Source organism: Vipera berus, assembly GCF_964194415.1.
Source record: "Vipera berus genome assembly, chromosome: 3".
NCBI classification, from domain to species: Eukaryota; Metazoa; Chordata; class Lepidosauria; order Squamata; family Viperidae; genus Vipera; species Vipera berus.
Window position 1 is genome coordinate 151,859,092 of NC_138204.1, and position 16,894 is coordinate 151,875,985.

The 16,894-nt window shown below is 37.8% G+C and overlaps 1 protein-coding gene across 2 annotated transcripts in view; it reads left to right on the plus strand.

Moving 5' to 3' along the window:
* The window catches only part of CDKAL1 (CDKAL1 threonylcarbamoyladenosine tRNA methylthiotransferase), a 315,714-nt gene that overhangs the window by 232,830 nt on the left and 65,990 nt on the right, over positions 1-16,894 (plus strand). For both annotated transcript variants that reach the window (XM_081325955.1, XM_081325954.1), the window contains exons 12-13: positions 1,322-1,502; positions 4,580-4,642. In XM_081325955.1, coding sequence (XP_081182081.1) covers positions 1,322-1,502; positions 4,580-4,642 — 244 coding nt within the window. The remainder of the gene's footprint in view (positions 1-1,321; positions 1,503-4,579; positions 4,643-16,894) is intronic.

A 16,894-nucleotide genomic window follows, 5' to 3' on the forward strand; every position in this document is an offset into this window, starting at 1 on the left:
TCTACTTTTTATCTTTATTTTTCAGTTTGTATTAGTTGTTATTGTTGTAATTGTTAATAAAATTAAAATAAAAAGGGTAGTCACAGAAATTAATGTGCATTAAGTAGCATGAAATTTTTTAAAAAAATAAGGGAAGAATCCCCCTCGTGTTCCTTTTGAAGCACAGAGGCAGAGCATGTGTAAAGGTTTACAGCTATCAGCACTGACAACTGCAGCTGAGCTTAATAGATCAGTACAGCTACATTATACAGTTTTTACAGGTTCCCCACAACTTAATGTAATAGCAGTTTTTTATATATGCTCATCTAAATTGATGTAAGAACCACCAGAATGAAATAGTATGTCTGTGCTTTATTCCATGCCCTGCAATGCTATTTTGCCTTTAAAAAAAATCTGTTCAGGACCCAAATGTGTTTGAAAATATTTCTGGGGATGCTTCAAGGTTATTTGTTTATTTACACAGAATCACACACAGATATATTCATCCAAAGAGTCAAGACAGTTTGTAATTAAATAAAGCAGCAACCAAGTTGAATATAAATATATGACTGCCCTTCTACCTTCACTAGCCAAACACCAAGAAGTTGTGGTATGTGTGAGGGCTCCTGCCCCTTTCTTGAAGGTTGAGAGAACTTTCAGTGTATCATCCTTCAGAGACTTGTATGGAATGGACTAAATCTTGGTGGAAAAAACAACACTGGAAACAATACAGCATTGCTCAAACTTGACTGGCCCTTGGCTTCAGATTAATCGCTACACAGTAATAAAGACTAACAAAGTTAAATCTAGTGTTACTCTTTCCCATCTCCCGGTTGCAGCACTGCCACATGCTCAAGTGAAGTAGTTTCTAAAAATTAATTTCTTTTTTCAGATTGTATCTGTCTTGCGTGCTGAAAGACAAGATATATTATCTTTCAAAATTTATCCCATTTAGCTACTTCTTTGGAGTCTTGGCAGTCATCTGTATTATATGCATCCAAAACCATTTGGCAATTGTAGCTTTTCTGAGTAAACCTTGGGAATTTGGGGTTGCAGATTTTGTTTTGTTTTGTTGAATGCTGAGAAATATCTGTCAGGAATTCTACATCCCCTCAGGAAATGAAATTGCAAAGTTTCTTGGCGAGAAACCATGATATTTAAATTGCTTGTTGAAGGGTGTTGTGTAGAATCTTTTGTATATGAATTTATTTATAATGTTATTTTCCATAGGCAATGCATTTCAAAAATATTAAAAGTAATATGATGCAACACTAATTGTCCATTTTGCTGAAGGAAAAATTGTCTGCTATTCAACTTAAAAAATTTTCCCCACTCATTTCAGAGTACCTGGAATAACAATTGCTACAGACATCATTTGTGGGTTTCCAGGGGAAACCGATGAAGATTTTCAAGAAACCATGAAACTTGTGGAAGAATACAGGTTTCCAAGTCTTTTTATTAACCAGTTTTATCCACGCCCTGGGACTCCAGCTGCAAAAATGCCTCAGGTTCCAGCTCAAATAGTAAGAGTTGCTTTTCCTTTTCCATCTTTAAAAAACAAAACATTTTAGGTGAAATATTATCCACATGTTATAAATATATTGGATGCTGCTGTGTTTTTTTAAAAAAAAATCCTTTATTTTGCATTAGATGGGGACATTATTCAAAATGAATTTTATTGAGCTCATTTAGTTAGAGGTTTTGTTGAAAATGTCTTACATCGTTATACTGTTTATGTAACCTACATTACATATGCACATGATGTACAGTGTTAACTAGTACAAAATCAGAGCACTCATCATAATAATTTTTTGTAGCACCAGGTTCCCAATAATACAAATCAGATGACAGGAGAGACAGAGCAAAATAATGTTAGAGAAGGGATATATCATAGTGAATTGATCTGCTCAGATCTTCCAAATAATCTGTGTCCAATCTCAGTGACCACAAAGTGATCCTCTCTGTGTCCCTGAGGATATCAGACTTTGGTGCACATTGATCCATTTCTTTGCACTAGAAGTATTTTTTCTCTCATTTGTCATCATGCTTTTCCCCCTTCCTTCTTTCCTTCCCTTCTCATTTGCCAGGAATCTGTGTATGTAAAATGGACTTGTGTTATCTGACATCAGGTAAAGACTCCCTCAGGTTGAGTACAAGTCCTATTGGGCATATACACATATTATTTTCTTGGTAATAACAGATAAGTGGTTTGGTATTTTCTTTGTCTAGTTTTTTTTCTAACTTCCCAGTCCCATTTAGAGATTTCCTGGTAATCTATCACTGAAATATTAACCAAGTCTATCTCTGCTTACCTTGGTGGAGCAGTGGGCTAATGCCTCCTTAAGTAACACCAGCTGCCTGCAATTAGTGCAGGTTCGCGTCCCACCAGGCTCAAGGTTGACTCAGCCTTCCATCCTTCCGAGGTAGGTAAAATGAGGACCCAGATTGTTGGGGGCAATAAGCTGACTTTGTAATAATGCCGCTTGGGGGGGGGCGAAAGCCCTAATAAGCAGGCATATACATAGAATGAAGGCTACTACTAAGCTTGTAAGCCGCCCTGAGTCTTCGGAGAAGGGCGGGATATAAATGGAATTAAAATAAATAAATAAAATAAATAAAAATAAAAAAAATACCTTTTCCAATATCAGCCACTAAAGTAGGAGTTGTCTCCCAGCTAAAGCTCTACTTCAGAAGTCCCCAACCTCCAGTCCACAGCCCACTACTGGGCTTTGACCCATTTGGAACTGGGCTGTGGAAGCAGTGAGTGAGCGCACGTGTGTGTGTATCTATGCTTGCATGTACAGTGGGCAATTGTATGGGCACGCGCAGCTCCATTTGTGCGAGCAGTGGGCACGTGTGTCTACAGCTCGTACAAATGGAGCTGTGAGTGCTCTTGTTCTCACCCACCCCTCATGAGTAACCATTTCTTCTCCCTCCCCCCCTCCCCCGTCCGCAAAGTCAGAAAGGTTGGGGATCGGTGCTCTACTTCATCCACATACGATGTGCACAGAGATTTGTTTTCCTTTTTCCCCCCTAACTTTAATTTTTTTTATTATTCTGATTGAATGTAAATTGAGTCAAATTGAATTGCTGTAAAATGAGATTGTTAATAATATTTGAATCTATAAGCAGGACCTTATAGCAAAGCCTGTTTTCATTTTCCATATGTCATTTATTTCTTCTGTGCTGTTCTGATTTCAGTCACTGGATTGGATTTAGAGTTATAGGAATGAAATTCTACATGTGCAGTAGGTACTATTCCTCACTGCAGCTCCCTACACTCTTTTAAAAGCTATTTCTAAAAATCAAGAGACGTTCTCAGTCACAATCAAATATAACTCAGTTTGTTTGATTTTACTGATTCCCCCTTCCATTTTACCTTTCCGAGCAATACCCAGTGGATGAGATCAATGGAAATGGTAGTACAGTTGTTGTATGAATGGACATTTAGTCTGGAGCCACTTTTATGGTTCGGTTCACATGTAATGCTAATCCCCAAAATGTTTTATTTCATTTTTGATTTAATAGAACATGTTAATCCAACCATGCAATCCAAGATTGCATTCCATCGTCCATAATCTAGCCAAACTAGATTAAGCCAGGCCCCATCCTACTTCCATGTTTTGTTTCTCAGAACAACACCCCGATGCTCCTGGGAAGCTCACAAACAGGAACTCAGCCAATTATAACTCATTCAGTAAGCCATGGTTAAAGAAACCAAAGGAATCCAAAGGGGAGGGGACAATGCTAGCAAACACCAGCATTCTGAAGAACTCTGAACTCTGATGTTCACTTGCGTTTTTTGCCAGATTTCAGGTCCGCTACTCCAGTTTGTGGGAGGAACAGACCTCAAATGCAACATCCCCTCTGCTTGCAACCTTCTCCACCAGCTCTTGGCATTGGCTTTCTTCGTAAAAGCAAACAGATTGCCAAGCAGCTGAAATGCAGTCATATGACAAGAGGTGCTTTACAGGCCAAAAGCACCCTTTCTGAGCCTGTTCGGATTGCAAATGGTTGTTAAATAACCAAATGTAAGTTGAGGACTACTTGTATATCCTGCCTTTAGTTCATGAGCTCAGAGCAGTGCAGAGAATGGTCTCTCCAGGTTTTTCCCCACAGTTGTAAACATCTAAGGTAGCCTGGCTGAGAGAGAAGGACTGGCCAGTGAACTTCTGCAGGTGAAAATGGAATAGAGCAGTGTTTCTCAACCTTTGGGACTCTAAGATGGGACTCCCAGATTTCCCCAGCCAGCATTCTGGGAGTCAAGATTTTAAAGTTATTGGGATTGAGAAATCCAGGAATGGTGCCTTCTTTTCCAAGTGCCTCCACTAAAAATGGTGAGGAGTTTCTGGCTTACCAAAAATATACACTGGTGTAACGAACTGGGGAATGTACTCCTTGCATACTGGTGTCTGTTTACATCGCTTGCTCATAATTTTATTTCTCTCCTTAGAAGAAGAAAACTATTTTTAAAGGGAACAGGGATTTTTTTTTCTTTGCAAAATTGTATCTGTTGGTATTTACTGAACACAGATTAAAATGTGTTATTTCTGTATTGCTAATTTTCTTTAAAAATCTTGTTTCTCTTCTTTCCCTACAGAAGAAACAAAGAACAAAAGAACTGTCCAAACTATTTCATTCATACAATCCATATGATCATAAGGTAAAAATAAAATGCAGAATATTTTTAATTACACTCTGATATTCATATTATTCAACTATTAAAGCTGAGCAAAGTCTTGGTCTATACCTGTTGGCTACAAAAAGGTATTTTAAGGAACCATCTGTGGGAAACAGAATCTAAGTATATGAAAAACAGTATTTTTCTTTGGCTGGAATGTAGGGCCCGCCATTTTGCTAGCTATCTTAGTCATTGCTTTTCATGGATCAATGAATTGTCATGTCTTCCTTTTTTCACCTTCAGTGATATATTTGGTTTTTAATTAAGTCTCTAGAGCTTAGTTGGACTTTGGAACATTGGGTTCTTTTAACGTGGACAAGAATCTGCCGTTTTTAAACTTGTCATCAGTGGTCCATTTACCAGTCAGCTAAATTATTTGATTTGTTTATACTGGTCTGGAGGGAATTTCAAACCATACTGTAGACATTTCTGTGGAGATGCTTCTTTCATATTTCCTCTAAGTCAGCCATAATTTTAGAGTTGTATTTTGGAATAGAGCAGCTCCCTTGAGTGCCGAACTCTGTGAAATGAAATAAGAAGGGGTGACACAAACCCTAAAAAATTAAGCTACCATGTTGGATAATCAGCTACTTTACTTTACTTTGAGTGGAGAAAACAGGAATCTTCATTGTGATCCTGTTGCTTTTATTTGAGAATCTTATTCTCAGGAAAAGAATTAAAAACACCATAGTTGATGAGTCAAGAATCACAGCCATTGTGCAATTATGCTGAGGGCCAACTGAGGCCTGACATGATTTAACAATAATGAGGGTATGATTGTAGAGGTGAGTTAACAGTACTTTATTACATATGAGAAGGCAATCCCTGCTGTATTCTGGATGTTTCTTGTGCTCCTCCTCTTCCTCCTTGTAATGCCAGGGTTAATAGGACAAATTTCAAAACATGTAAATTAATTTAAAAAGGAAAAAGAAGAAAAAACCATGGGATTGAGTCATTGCATCGTAGAGCAGAAGATACTTAAATTAAATGTAAGAGAATCTCAGTTAAGAAACAAGAGAAGCAACTGAACATCCGGAAACCTTTGAAATATTTTCACTTCTGAATTTTGTGGTGGGACATTTTTCCCATTCATAATACTGCACCTCTTCCTGTTCTTTTATTAGCATTTCAGCTAGGTTTGGCCATTGGTGTCTCTCAGCTCCATTCCAGTTCGTTTCTATTGTGGTACTATATATAAAATATCCTGAAATCAATCTTTCTTTGTTTATGAACATGTATGTTCATTTTTCATATTACTCAGTGTAAGGGGTGGAAAAGAATATAAGTATTTAGGTTTGTTATTCCAATACTTCCAATATTCCAACCCTAAAATAACAAAAGTAACAGAAATGAATGACAAATAGCTTTTGAAAGATATGCTTTGCAAGACTAGAGGAATATAACAAAAGTCAAAGATATTATCTTCCAAACAAATATGGGTTCCACAGATTTGCAGTTTGTATCTATTAATCTTAATTAATAAGTTCCTTTACCCAGATTCATTCCTGCTACCGGAAGCAGCTCCTCTATACAAATCCCATGCAGTTGTTTTTAGCTTAAACATTTGCTGTAACCTAATAATGTTCATAGGACGTTAACATTTCTAGGTTATAGTTTCTGTAATTCAATACATTCATGCAGCTGCTGCCTCAGGGTGGCCCAGCTATTTAATTCACTTTACATATTTCAGTTCCTAATATTTTCCACAGATACAGTGCTTAGTACTATAATTCTTTTAAATTCTTTGAAGTTAGCCGAAATGATTTTTTTCCTTCTATATTATGGCTATAATCCAGCAAAATCCTAATCTTTAAAGAAAATGGTGGATGGTTTGTATTCTTCACTGTCCGTCTTCCTTCTGTTCAGCGCAATTCCAAAACTTCTTTTGCTTTCCAACTGGAAGAGACTGCTGAATTAGACAGGAACCCAAAAGCAGGGTGTGTGCATAAAACTCTGAAATAAGGCCAAAGGGATTAGCATAGTGCCAGAAATATTTCCACGTGGAATCTAAATCATAAGATGTAGTAATTGCATAATATGGACTTATCTCCATAGCTGCAGGGTTTTTTCCTGTTAGTGTTTAGAAATTTAGCTTTTAGGAGTTTCTATGCAAGGGAAGCTGAAGGAGAAGGCACAGTCTAGTTTTTGGTATTTCAAACACTTGTCTAGTTTGTCATCCTCCTCACAGACATATGCAGAAATATATGCTTACTTGCTGACTGCAATTTGAAGCATTGTGTTCATAAAATAGAGCAGAACTCTTCCCAACCATAGAGAAGACTTTCTTTCTTTCTTTCTTTCTTTCTTTCTTTCTTTCTTTCTTTCTTTCTTTCTTTCTTTCTTTCTTTCTTTCTTTCTTTCTTTCTTTCTCTCTCTCTCCTTCCTTCCTTCCTTCCTTCCTTTCTTCCTATTTTCCTTTCTTCCTTTCTTCCTTTCTTCCTTTATTATTTTTACAAATAACTCAAGAGGGCAAGCATATCCACCTTCCTCCTCCTATTTTCCTCACAACAACAACCCTGTGAGGTAAGTTGGGCTGTGAAAGTGTGACTGGCCTAAGGTGACCCAGCTGGCCTTAGCCATGAAAAAGGAGGGTCTGGAACTCATGGCATCCTGGTTTCCAGTCTATTGCCTTAACTACTAAACCAAAATGGCTCTCTTTATTTTATTTTTTTTCATTTTCTTTTCCACTTTTCATCCTGAGCTTTTCAGATGCAATGAAGTATCTTTTTCTGGTTCTTAGGATATATCTACTTCCGTAAGGATTCATACCTCAAGAGACTGTGAACTGTGAGTTTCATAGCTCACAGTCCAAGAGCACTATAGTTGTGTTAGATTAGAACAAACAAACAAAATGGCAGAGATTAATACATGCCCCAGGAATCTGTTGAAACAGATGTCAGAATTAACAAATAATGATGGGATTTCTTTTATCATTCTGAAAGTCTTTCTCCAAATTGGAAAAGTATGCAAACTAGGATTTTTCCAATTTAGTTTTTTCTAAATTAGGTGGTGGGAATAGATTCCATCCATTCCTTCCATTCATGTAGTTGAAAGCTCTAAACTCATATACTGGGTTTAAGCAATCTCATGCCATTTAGCGTTTGAAAGCATGAGTCAACGCATTATATATTATTATATTATAATAATTATAACAGTATATTATTATATGAGTTAAGACCTGTCTGTAACATGATAAGGAAGTATATTTGTGATTCAGATTGTCTTCATTCTGCAATTGTATCTCTTTCAGGGATACTATTTTGCCTTGCATTTTAGAAATCTACTTGCACTCCTAAATTCTGTGGCCTAACATGTAAAAAGTTATTCCTTTTTTATCTCAACTTTGCTGTTGACTATAATTTCTTTTCCCACTATTAGCTTATATTTACTCAAAAACGTGTAAGGTAAACTATAATCCTCAAACAAGTAATGTAGAAACATCCGACAATATTTCTAGTATTATGTGGTATGCTTGTTAAAAATTACGTGATTATGATTCCTTTCAGTTTAAAAAAGCACTTTCAGTGTTCTTTCCAATCCAGTATGATTTGTGTTGTTAAAATTTTATGTCAAGCCTCCCTTAAATTGTTTCGCTTTCCCAGTATCAGCTATTTCATTTTTAAAGATGTTTTCATGTGTTGCATAGAAGAGGAGGCGTTTTTTCCTTTTTGAAAGCAAATAAGGGATGTTTAAGAAGATGGAATGTTTTTTACAGCTTAGTGTAGCAAGGTATGTTTTTGAGGAAAAATGTTTTTATTATAGCATCTCCTGTATTGAAAGGACAATTTTTCTGATGAATTTTAACTTTGGTCCCTGAGGTAGAGCAGCTTCTACAACTTCTCTTTATAAAAGTCACGTGGAAGGACATATTCTGAAGAGTAGCTAAATGGTGAATTAAAACTTATTTAAAAACTCTGTTAACTGCATTGATTACAAAAAAAGTTCGATAATCAACATCTGGACAATAATTTTATTAAGCTACATTCAAAATTATAAAATAATACCAAAAGCTTTTAAATTTGCAAATATTCTATTAGCTAAGACCGGGGAGAAAAAGCTGAAGAGCGAATAGGAAGGATTAAAATTAGCTGCTGTCCATAAGTGCCATAAGTCTGCATGTAGTTTCAATCTGATGGAATATGAAATAGCTGACAGATATGCATACTGATTCATGACGTGCTGAGATGATTTCCGATTATGCCAATGATTTCCCCAAGGCTGTCCTCTCCTGAAACAGATAATTTCTGAAATTATAAATCCAGACTTTCTTACAACCTCTTTTCCATATTTTTGAAGGTCCAAACAGCTAGGCAATTTTTATAATAAATTTTACCTTAGAAGATTTACAAAAGCAAGCAAGAAATATTTACAGAGTCCTTTGCAGTGTACCTCCCCTTCATTAGGCTTTGAAACAAGGCTAGTCTGAGATTGATGTTGTGTTGCATCCTAGAACCTTATTATATATTAAAAGGTAAAGGTAAAGGTTCCCCCGCACATGCGTGCTAGTCGTTTCCGACTCTAGGGGCCGGTGCTCATCTCCGTTTCAAAGCCGAAGAGCCAGCGCTTGTCCGAGGACATCTCCGTGGTCATGTGGCCGGCATGACTAGACGCCAAAGGCGCATGGAACGCTGTTACCTTCCCACCGTAGTGGTCCCTATTTTTCTACTTGCATTTTTACGTGCTTTCGAACTGCTAGGTTGGCAGAAGCTGGGACGAGTAACAGGCGCTCACTCTGTTACGCGGCACTCGGGATTCGACCCGCCAAACTGCCGACCTTCCGATCGACAAGCTCAGCGTCCTAACCCACTGAGCCACCGCGTCCCTTTTTATTATATATTAGGCAGTATAATAAAACCCACTTATGAGATTGAGGCTAGGTTGAGCCTTATTTTTTTCAGGTTTCCCTTAATAAGGTCTCTATTCCATGGACGACTAACAACAATAAGAAGACTCTTTGCTTGGCTAACCCACCACAAAGACTATAAATCAGCTATGCAGAACAATACACAGTGTAGATTATTTCCATAGGGATTGTTAATTAGATTAACGCTGTTGGATACACCATCTCCAGCCACCAAATTTTTCCTGTTATGGTGCTGAATAGAGGAGATATCATCACCTGGTGTTCTACTTTCCATCTCTATTCTACTGCCCTTATGCCCACAAAAGGTTTAAAGATGGAATGAATAAAGGCCACTCTCTTGGGACTGTCAGTGCTAATTACTCAGTGATATTTCCTGTGGCTCTGAAAAGTTCTGTGCTGTAGATAAATTTGTTCCTGTTGTTCACATCTCCCTCCCTGCTTTTGGCCCATTGCCTTTTTTTTGTTTTTTTTTCTGTTTAATGAAGTTTAATGAATAAACATAAAGCTATATTTTTGCTAGCTGTATTGAGTGGTGTGTGCTTGCTCTGATCTGGATAGAGGGACTGCCTGGGAGTATGCTAGGTGAAAACAAAACTGGAAATTATCCTGAGAGAGTTTCTAACAAATAGAAGAAATGAAAAGAGTATGGTTTGAGCCTTTCCTGAACATGGGCATGATAGAAATACAGAAGAAAATAAGATCAAAGCCAAGAAGGCAAACATGGAAGGACACTGCTAGATGTCTTGAAAAGGTGAGCAACTTGAAGTTGGATAGCTTACCTATGGTGACATCTCCTTTAACTCCCTTTGCTACTTCAACTTGGATTTGAAATCTAGGTTTGTATGTGATTGTATCCAGATGCGTTTTTAATCCTGTGTATTATCCACTGGTCCATTGTATATACCACAGAATATACATATTTTAGAGAAATAGTAGCACATATTCACATCAAGTTCAGAGTTTGTGTAAGAGTACTCTGATTTGTGAAAATTTTCTTATATTTGGAAGGGGTTTCTGCTGTACCTTGTGAGGTTCTATACTTAAGATTTTAGATTTGTGTAGGATGCACTCTGGGAATATGTAAAGCTTTTGAAAAACAAGTTGTGTTTCTGTCTGCATCTGTAAAAAAACAGATTTTCACTTTCTATGGCTATTTCAAGAATCATGTCACATTAGACTTCCTACATTACTCTTGTGAATGTTGCAGCAGACTGGCTGAAAGAGAAGGAAGCAAGTCTTCTTTTCTGGGCTGGTTCCAATTTTTAATGAGACCAAGGATGTGTGACATCCTCTATGTTTTATTTTGGATCCAAACATGAAAGGAATGGTTCTTTCTACAGATGTTTATATGACATTTGCATACTGTTAATATATAATATAATAATATATAATAGTTTATTATTATAGAGCCAGTTTGGCCTAGTGGTTAAGGCACCAAGCTACAAAACAAAAGAACATGAGTTTAAGTCCCGCCTTAACCATGAAAGTCAGCTGGGTGATTTTGGGCCAGTCATTCACTCTCAGCCCAACCCTCTTCACAGAGTTGTTGTTGTGAGGAAATAGGAGGAGGAAGGTGTGTTGGGTATGTTCACTGCCTTGAGGTTTGTGAAAATAATAAAGGTAGAAAATGAACGAATGAATGATGTGTAGTACATATGACATGTAGTGCATATTTACAGCACAACATTATAAAGTCTTGGTTCAATGAAGTTATTAATTCACAGAATCACTTTTCAGTGAAAGATATTTTTATGTTTTCTGTAAGGTGGAGATGTATTTACAAAGGCAAGATAGAATAAAACCCTCAAGTTCAGAGTCTGAAGTATTTCTCCTGCTAAACTCTAAAGGTAACCATGTGAACCATTCCTGCCATCTTGATGGTATTTTGTTCTGGTTTAGTATGACAAGATACCTCTTTTCTAAGAATTATTCTGAAAGCTTTGTCTTCAGCTAGAATGTCACTCATAAGCACTCATCATAGTATGTGGTGTATTTTAGTTTTGAAATCTATTCACTTGTATAAGCCTTACTGATATCATTTTTAACAGCATGCCTTACATATTCATTCTAATGTGTAGGTTAAGTGGCTTGTAGAATTATGTGATACTTTCCAACATTACCAGGAAATAACATTTTAGTAAGGGATTTTAATCCTATGTGAAATCATTGGGAGGAAAAAGCATGGAATGGTATAATTAATGTATCGCTAGACTGGTAATATACTCTTCAGTGTCAATAAGTAAGTCCTTAATGCTGTTTTACTGTCACAATCATTTATTTATGAAGGTATGTATTGTCTGTATATGCATGTTTGTGTGTGTGTGTACATACCGGTGTAAATAAATATCACAGAGATAAAAGTAATATATTTTGAATTTTTGCACAAAACAGAAATTGTGTAAGCTCCCCCACAAATACTCTGTGAAATATAGTACATTCACAATGGGTTGGGGTTTTTTTTGCTGAGAGACATTAATCGGGAAGCATCCGTAACAGTTTAATGTAGAAATGCATGAACATTTGTTTTCTTTCACAAGTTTTGAAGGGAAAGGATGCATTGTAAAAAACCAAGACATTTAGGATTACTGTATTTAAAATGCTTGTGCAGGACAAGTCATTAAATGCTGATTCTTGTGTCAGGCAGACAGTGGCAGCTGCTTATTAATGCATGGCATTATCCCATATTAAATCAGCAACGAATGGACAGCTTGACAGAATCTGTCATCAGAGAAAACATTATTAAAATAATTTCAAAACCCGCTTTTAACTCTTTTTTTTTTTTGCTACCCATTTGGGTTTTTATTAATCCTTCCTTCTCTGAGCAGCAAACATTGCTTCTTCAGCTCTTTACCACCTAACAAAGTCCTTCCTGCCAGCTTTCTGGCGACCGTGCAAGCTTATTTAGGATTTACCCTGCAGATTGTGTCCAAGAGTCTATGAAGAAAATTTCCATTTCCAAGCATATCATTGTGGAAGAGCACTCTGTGGTCTTTTCATTTTGATTGATGGGTTTGGTTTTGCACCATCTGGCTTCTGATAGGCTGCATTAATCATTGCTAGGGAAAGAAAACCAAGAAAATATATTCATGACTGTTTAATGTGTAGACATGTCACCGTTAAGAGTGGTGAGGTGTTTTTTTGAGATATTAAAAACAGTCATATTTGTAGTTAAAAATTAGTTAGATGTAAAATTTTACAGTTTACACAGTGATGTGTTTACATATTTCAGAGTAGTTCAGGAATATAATTATGCCTCACTTCAAATGCCATAATGTATACACAATCTATTTTTTAATGAATTGTTCATATTTCTACTGATTGTTGTTCTATATTTATTTAACATATTTAGCACTTCTATTTATTTCTGAATGTGAGGAGTTTCTTAGAGTTGAGGGGAAAGGGTTGATTTTCAGCCTAGTCCAGTTGACTGTTCTGCAGAAGTGCAATTTTGACTTTCATATCCCGTCACTAGATTTATGGGAATTGAAATATAACTTATGTGTAAGATAATAGATTGGGAAAATCTGCTTTCGGCAGTAAGTATTTAAAGTTTGTCTTGATTTTTGAGCACAATCCGGAATATATAGCATTTAACAGCATCTGCCTGTATAGTATGTGAAAAATTGTATTAATTTTTTCGTAGGAAAGCCTTGGGACTGCTATTAAATCCACAGTTCTTGATAGTTAGCCAAAAGGTCAAGAATATGCTCACATGGGTTTCTTTAAGAATATTTATTTAAAGATTATTTTATCTTTTATGTTTTGTTTGCTACAGACATTTGATAAAATTAAATTGAGCCTTTTGGTGGAGTAATAGGCAGAATACAATCAGTTCACATAAAATAATTTTCAAACAGTTTTGAACCACAATTAGCAAATTCATGTATGATGCAAGTTTTACACTTTCTTTCACTTGTGCTATAAAACTTTTATTGGGATAGAACATACAGTAATCCGAACAGAAATTGTAATATACATTTACCTTTCTTCCAATGAAAGAAACAACACCTGGTTAAGTTAAGTTTATTGAGAGCAGTATTTTAGATGTAAGATAGGAAAAATTGTTTAAGGTTTCTTTGGGGCCATATAGTACAATTTGTTTAGGTTAGAACAAAATCAGTATTGTGAGGGGGGTCGTCTTACATGTCAAAAACTACTTGAAGGAAAGCAAAACCAGTTCAGATTAGTTATTTTGTATATCTGCTTCTGGGATAGTTCAGTGACCTTAATCACTGTAGCCCTGATTCTAAAGATTCTGTGTCTTTATATTTTAAATAAAATTGCTTTGTTGCATACAAAGTTCTAGTGCTTCTTAAATACGAGATGACTATTATATTATACCCAGGAATTGTCACCTGCATATCATTTAATATAGAACGCATTAACTTTAAGGTCCACTGATTTACTTAGTCGGTTCCTTACCAGCGAACTCAACATAGCCGATAATCTCCTAAGAATTGTGAGTTAAGCTATAAATCTGCCTTTTGAAAGCAAAACAATATATTTGCAGTAGAAGAGAACATGTGCAGCTCAGGGTTTTATTTATTTATTTCTATCTATCCCACCTTTATTATTTTTACAAATAACTCAATAAAGGTGGTGAGCATATTCAACATACCTCCCTCCTCCCTTTTTCCCCACAACAATCCTGTGAGGTGGGTTGGGCTAAGAGAGAGTGATTGGCCCAAAGTCACCAACTGGCCTTCATGGTTTTATGGGTTGAGCTGTGGAGTCCTTGGTGCAGTCTGAGCTTAGTTGTTGGCTTACAGACATTTCATTACCTAACTAAATAACATCATTGGTATGAATGAGAATAAGGTTTGCTCCCTGTTTATATACAGTATAAAAACCAACAGACTATTACATTCATCACCGTAGCACAGAAACCAACTTAACACTCCAAAATATATTAAGTAAATCAAAAGACCCAGTAACCTAAGAAGATAAAAAGATTCATCTACAACATACAGTAGAACAGACATGTCAAACACAAGGCCCAGGGGCCAGATGCGGCCCGCTAAGTGGTTTCATGTGGCCCGCAAACCCATCCTGGAAACAGTGAGGAAACGGCCCCCACTGCCTTGGCCCTAGGCCAGGCTGGCCGGGAGCCAATGTACAATTTCATGGTGGCCATCTATGCTGAAACGCATTCAGTCTTAGCTCCACAAGGCCATCTGGAAATATCAAGCTACCAGCCCCTGCTGCGTCAATCCCGCCCCCTGGGCACGCTCTGGGGAGGTATCACCCTTTGTGAGGGATGAAGAAATGCACCATTGCCTGGAAGTGGCCAGCACATGGCCCTGCCTACTTCGGGCAGGCTAGGGGCTGGGCAGCATTGTGCTTCTCTTCAGATTTGTGCCATCCAGCTCAGCCTCTCAGGACTGTGAGGAGAGCGCCCCACTGCCTGCCAAAACCGGGCAGGCTGGGGGCTGGGCAGCATTGCACAGGTAACATCCACTCTCATGCTGCTCATGGCATCCCCTCCCCCAGAGCCCACCAAGTTGGATATGTGAAGTAGGCAAGGGCCATGTGCTGGCCACTTCCAGGCGATGGTGCATTTCTTCATTCCTCATGAAGGATGACATTTCCCCAGCTGTGTTTCTTGCCTGTTTTTCTCCCTCCCTCATCTCAAATATTTTCCCACCACTCTTAGGAAGGAAGGAAGGAAGGAAGGAAGGAAGGAAGGAAGGAAGGAAGGAAGGAAGGAAGGAAGGAAGGAGGGTCTGAGGGAAGTCCTGCCTTAGTCCTTCCCTGCTGCCCTTTCACCATCCCCTTGCCCCCTCCTCCTGGCCTATCCTGGGGGGTCTCCCATCCTATTGCTAAGGAAGCTTTGGATACAAAGCCAGGTCTCCTCACATGGAGAGGGAGTGGGCCTCCCTCTTGACTTTGCTCTCGTACCCATCATAAGCAACCTGGCTAAGGAGAGCAAGCACAGCAGCAGCAGCCTTGATGAGGTAAGTGCAGCTGGGTGCCCCCTTGGGGAAGTGGGGCTGGGCTTAGTGCCACAGGTGCTTGAGGGCTGGGCTGGGCATTTGACCTCCGTGCCACAGTCCAGCCCCTCCCGCCACATGGCCTGAGAGGAACAGTGAGGCTCCTCCAGTGGACCATGCCTTGGCACTTGCCCTGGTCCCATCTCCTTCTGCCAGAAACCCTCAGATCTGCCCCATTCCTGCCCAGGCCCCCATAGGTACCCTTGACGCGAATAGTGTAGAGCTGGCCATACCCACCCAGTAGGCCACACGCACTCCAGCCACACCCACCCAGTAGGCTGCGCCCACCCTGGCCACACCCACCCGGCCCCCTGAGGGCAACCGCAATGCTGATGCGGCCCTCATTGAAATTGAGTTTGACATCCCTGCAGTAGAAGGATTGTAACAGCCATTGTGTAGGACATACACCACGGTTCAGCCCTAAGCTGCATATATTCTCTTCTACCCAAAAACCTAAATCCTGAATTAACTACTAGGGCTACTGTATCTGGACTGAAAAAATCTAGATGGGAACAAAAATATCCTGAAAATGCTAACTTTTTGTTATGGTAACTCCATATGATAACTAATTTAATACTGGATTAAATTAAAATCCAGTTAAAAATCACAAAAAATAAATAATCTGCAGAAATGTTTTATACAGGCAGCAATGACTACTATTTTTGAAAATAACAAGAGGAGGTAACAATAAAAGAGACAGTATTAATCTTATATAAGCAGCCCTAGCATTGTTTTTTCTTCATTCTTATTGTTGAATTGGGGAACAACTATACACCCAGACACCCAGAAGTCATCTACATTTACATTTGTAGTATAAACTTCCATTATCCCATTTAGTGCATCTATCCTGCAGAATGGCCGTGTTAGTGATAGGCATTTGTCATTGCCTAATGTTCCTAAATGCAAATTTTCTTTTTGAAATCTAAGTAGCTTCATTATAACCATACAGTACAGTATCTGCACTATAAAACAGATTTTGGGTTTATTCTGTCACTCATTTTTGAACATATCTTTTTCATATGTTTTTAAATAATTTATAACATTTGAGAAGATGAAACTGCAGTACAGCTACGAATCTTGCATGATTTTGCATGAAATGCAATGCTATGGAATAAAGCTAGATACCTTTTCAGATATGTTACTGATTTTTATTTTACAGTATTTGTAATCCATCCAAAAATGAAAGCCAATCTTGACCCATTTTTCTAGATAATGATTTTTAAATGTGTAAAAGCAAATGAACCAAAAAAAATGCCCATTTTAATAGGAATGAATCACTGCCATGCCATAGTTACCCATGCTCTGAGCAAGTCTAAGAATATTATTTTCATAGGAAATCATAGCAATAGCATTTTCTATGCAATTATGCCATGATTTGTT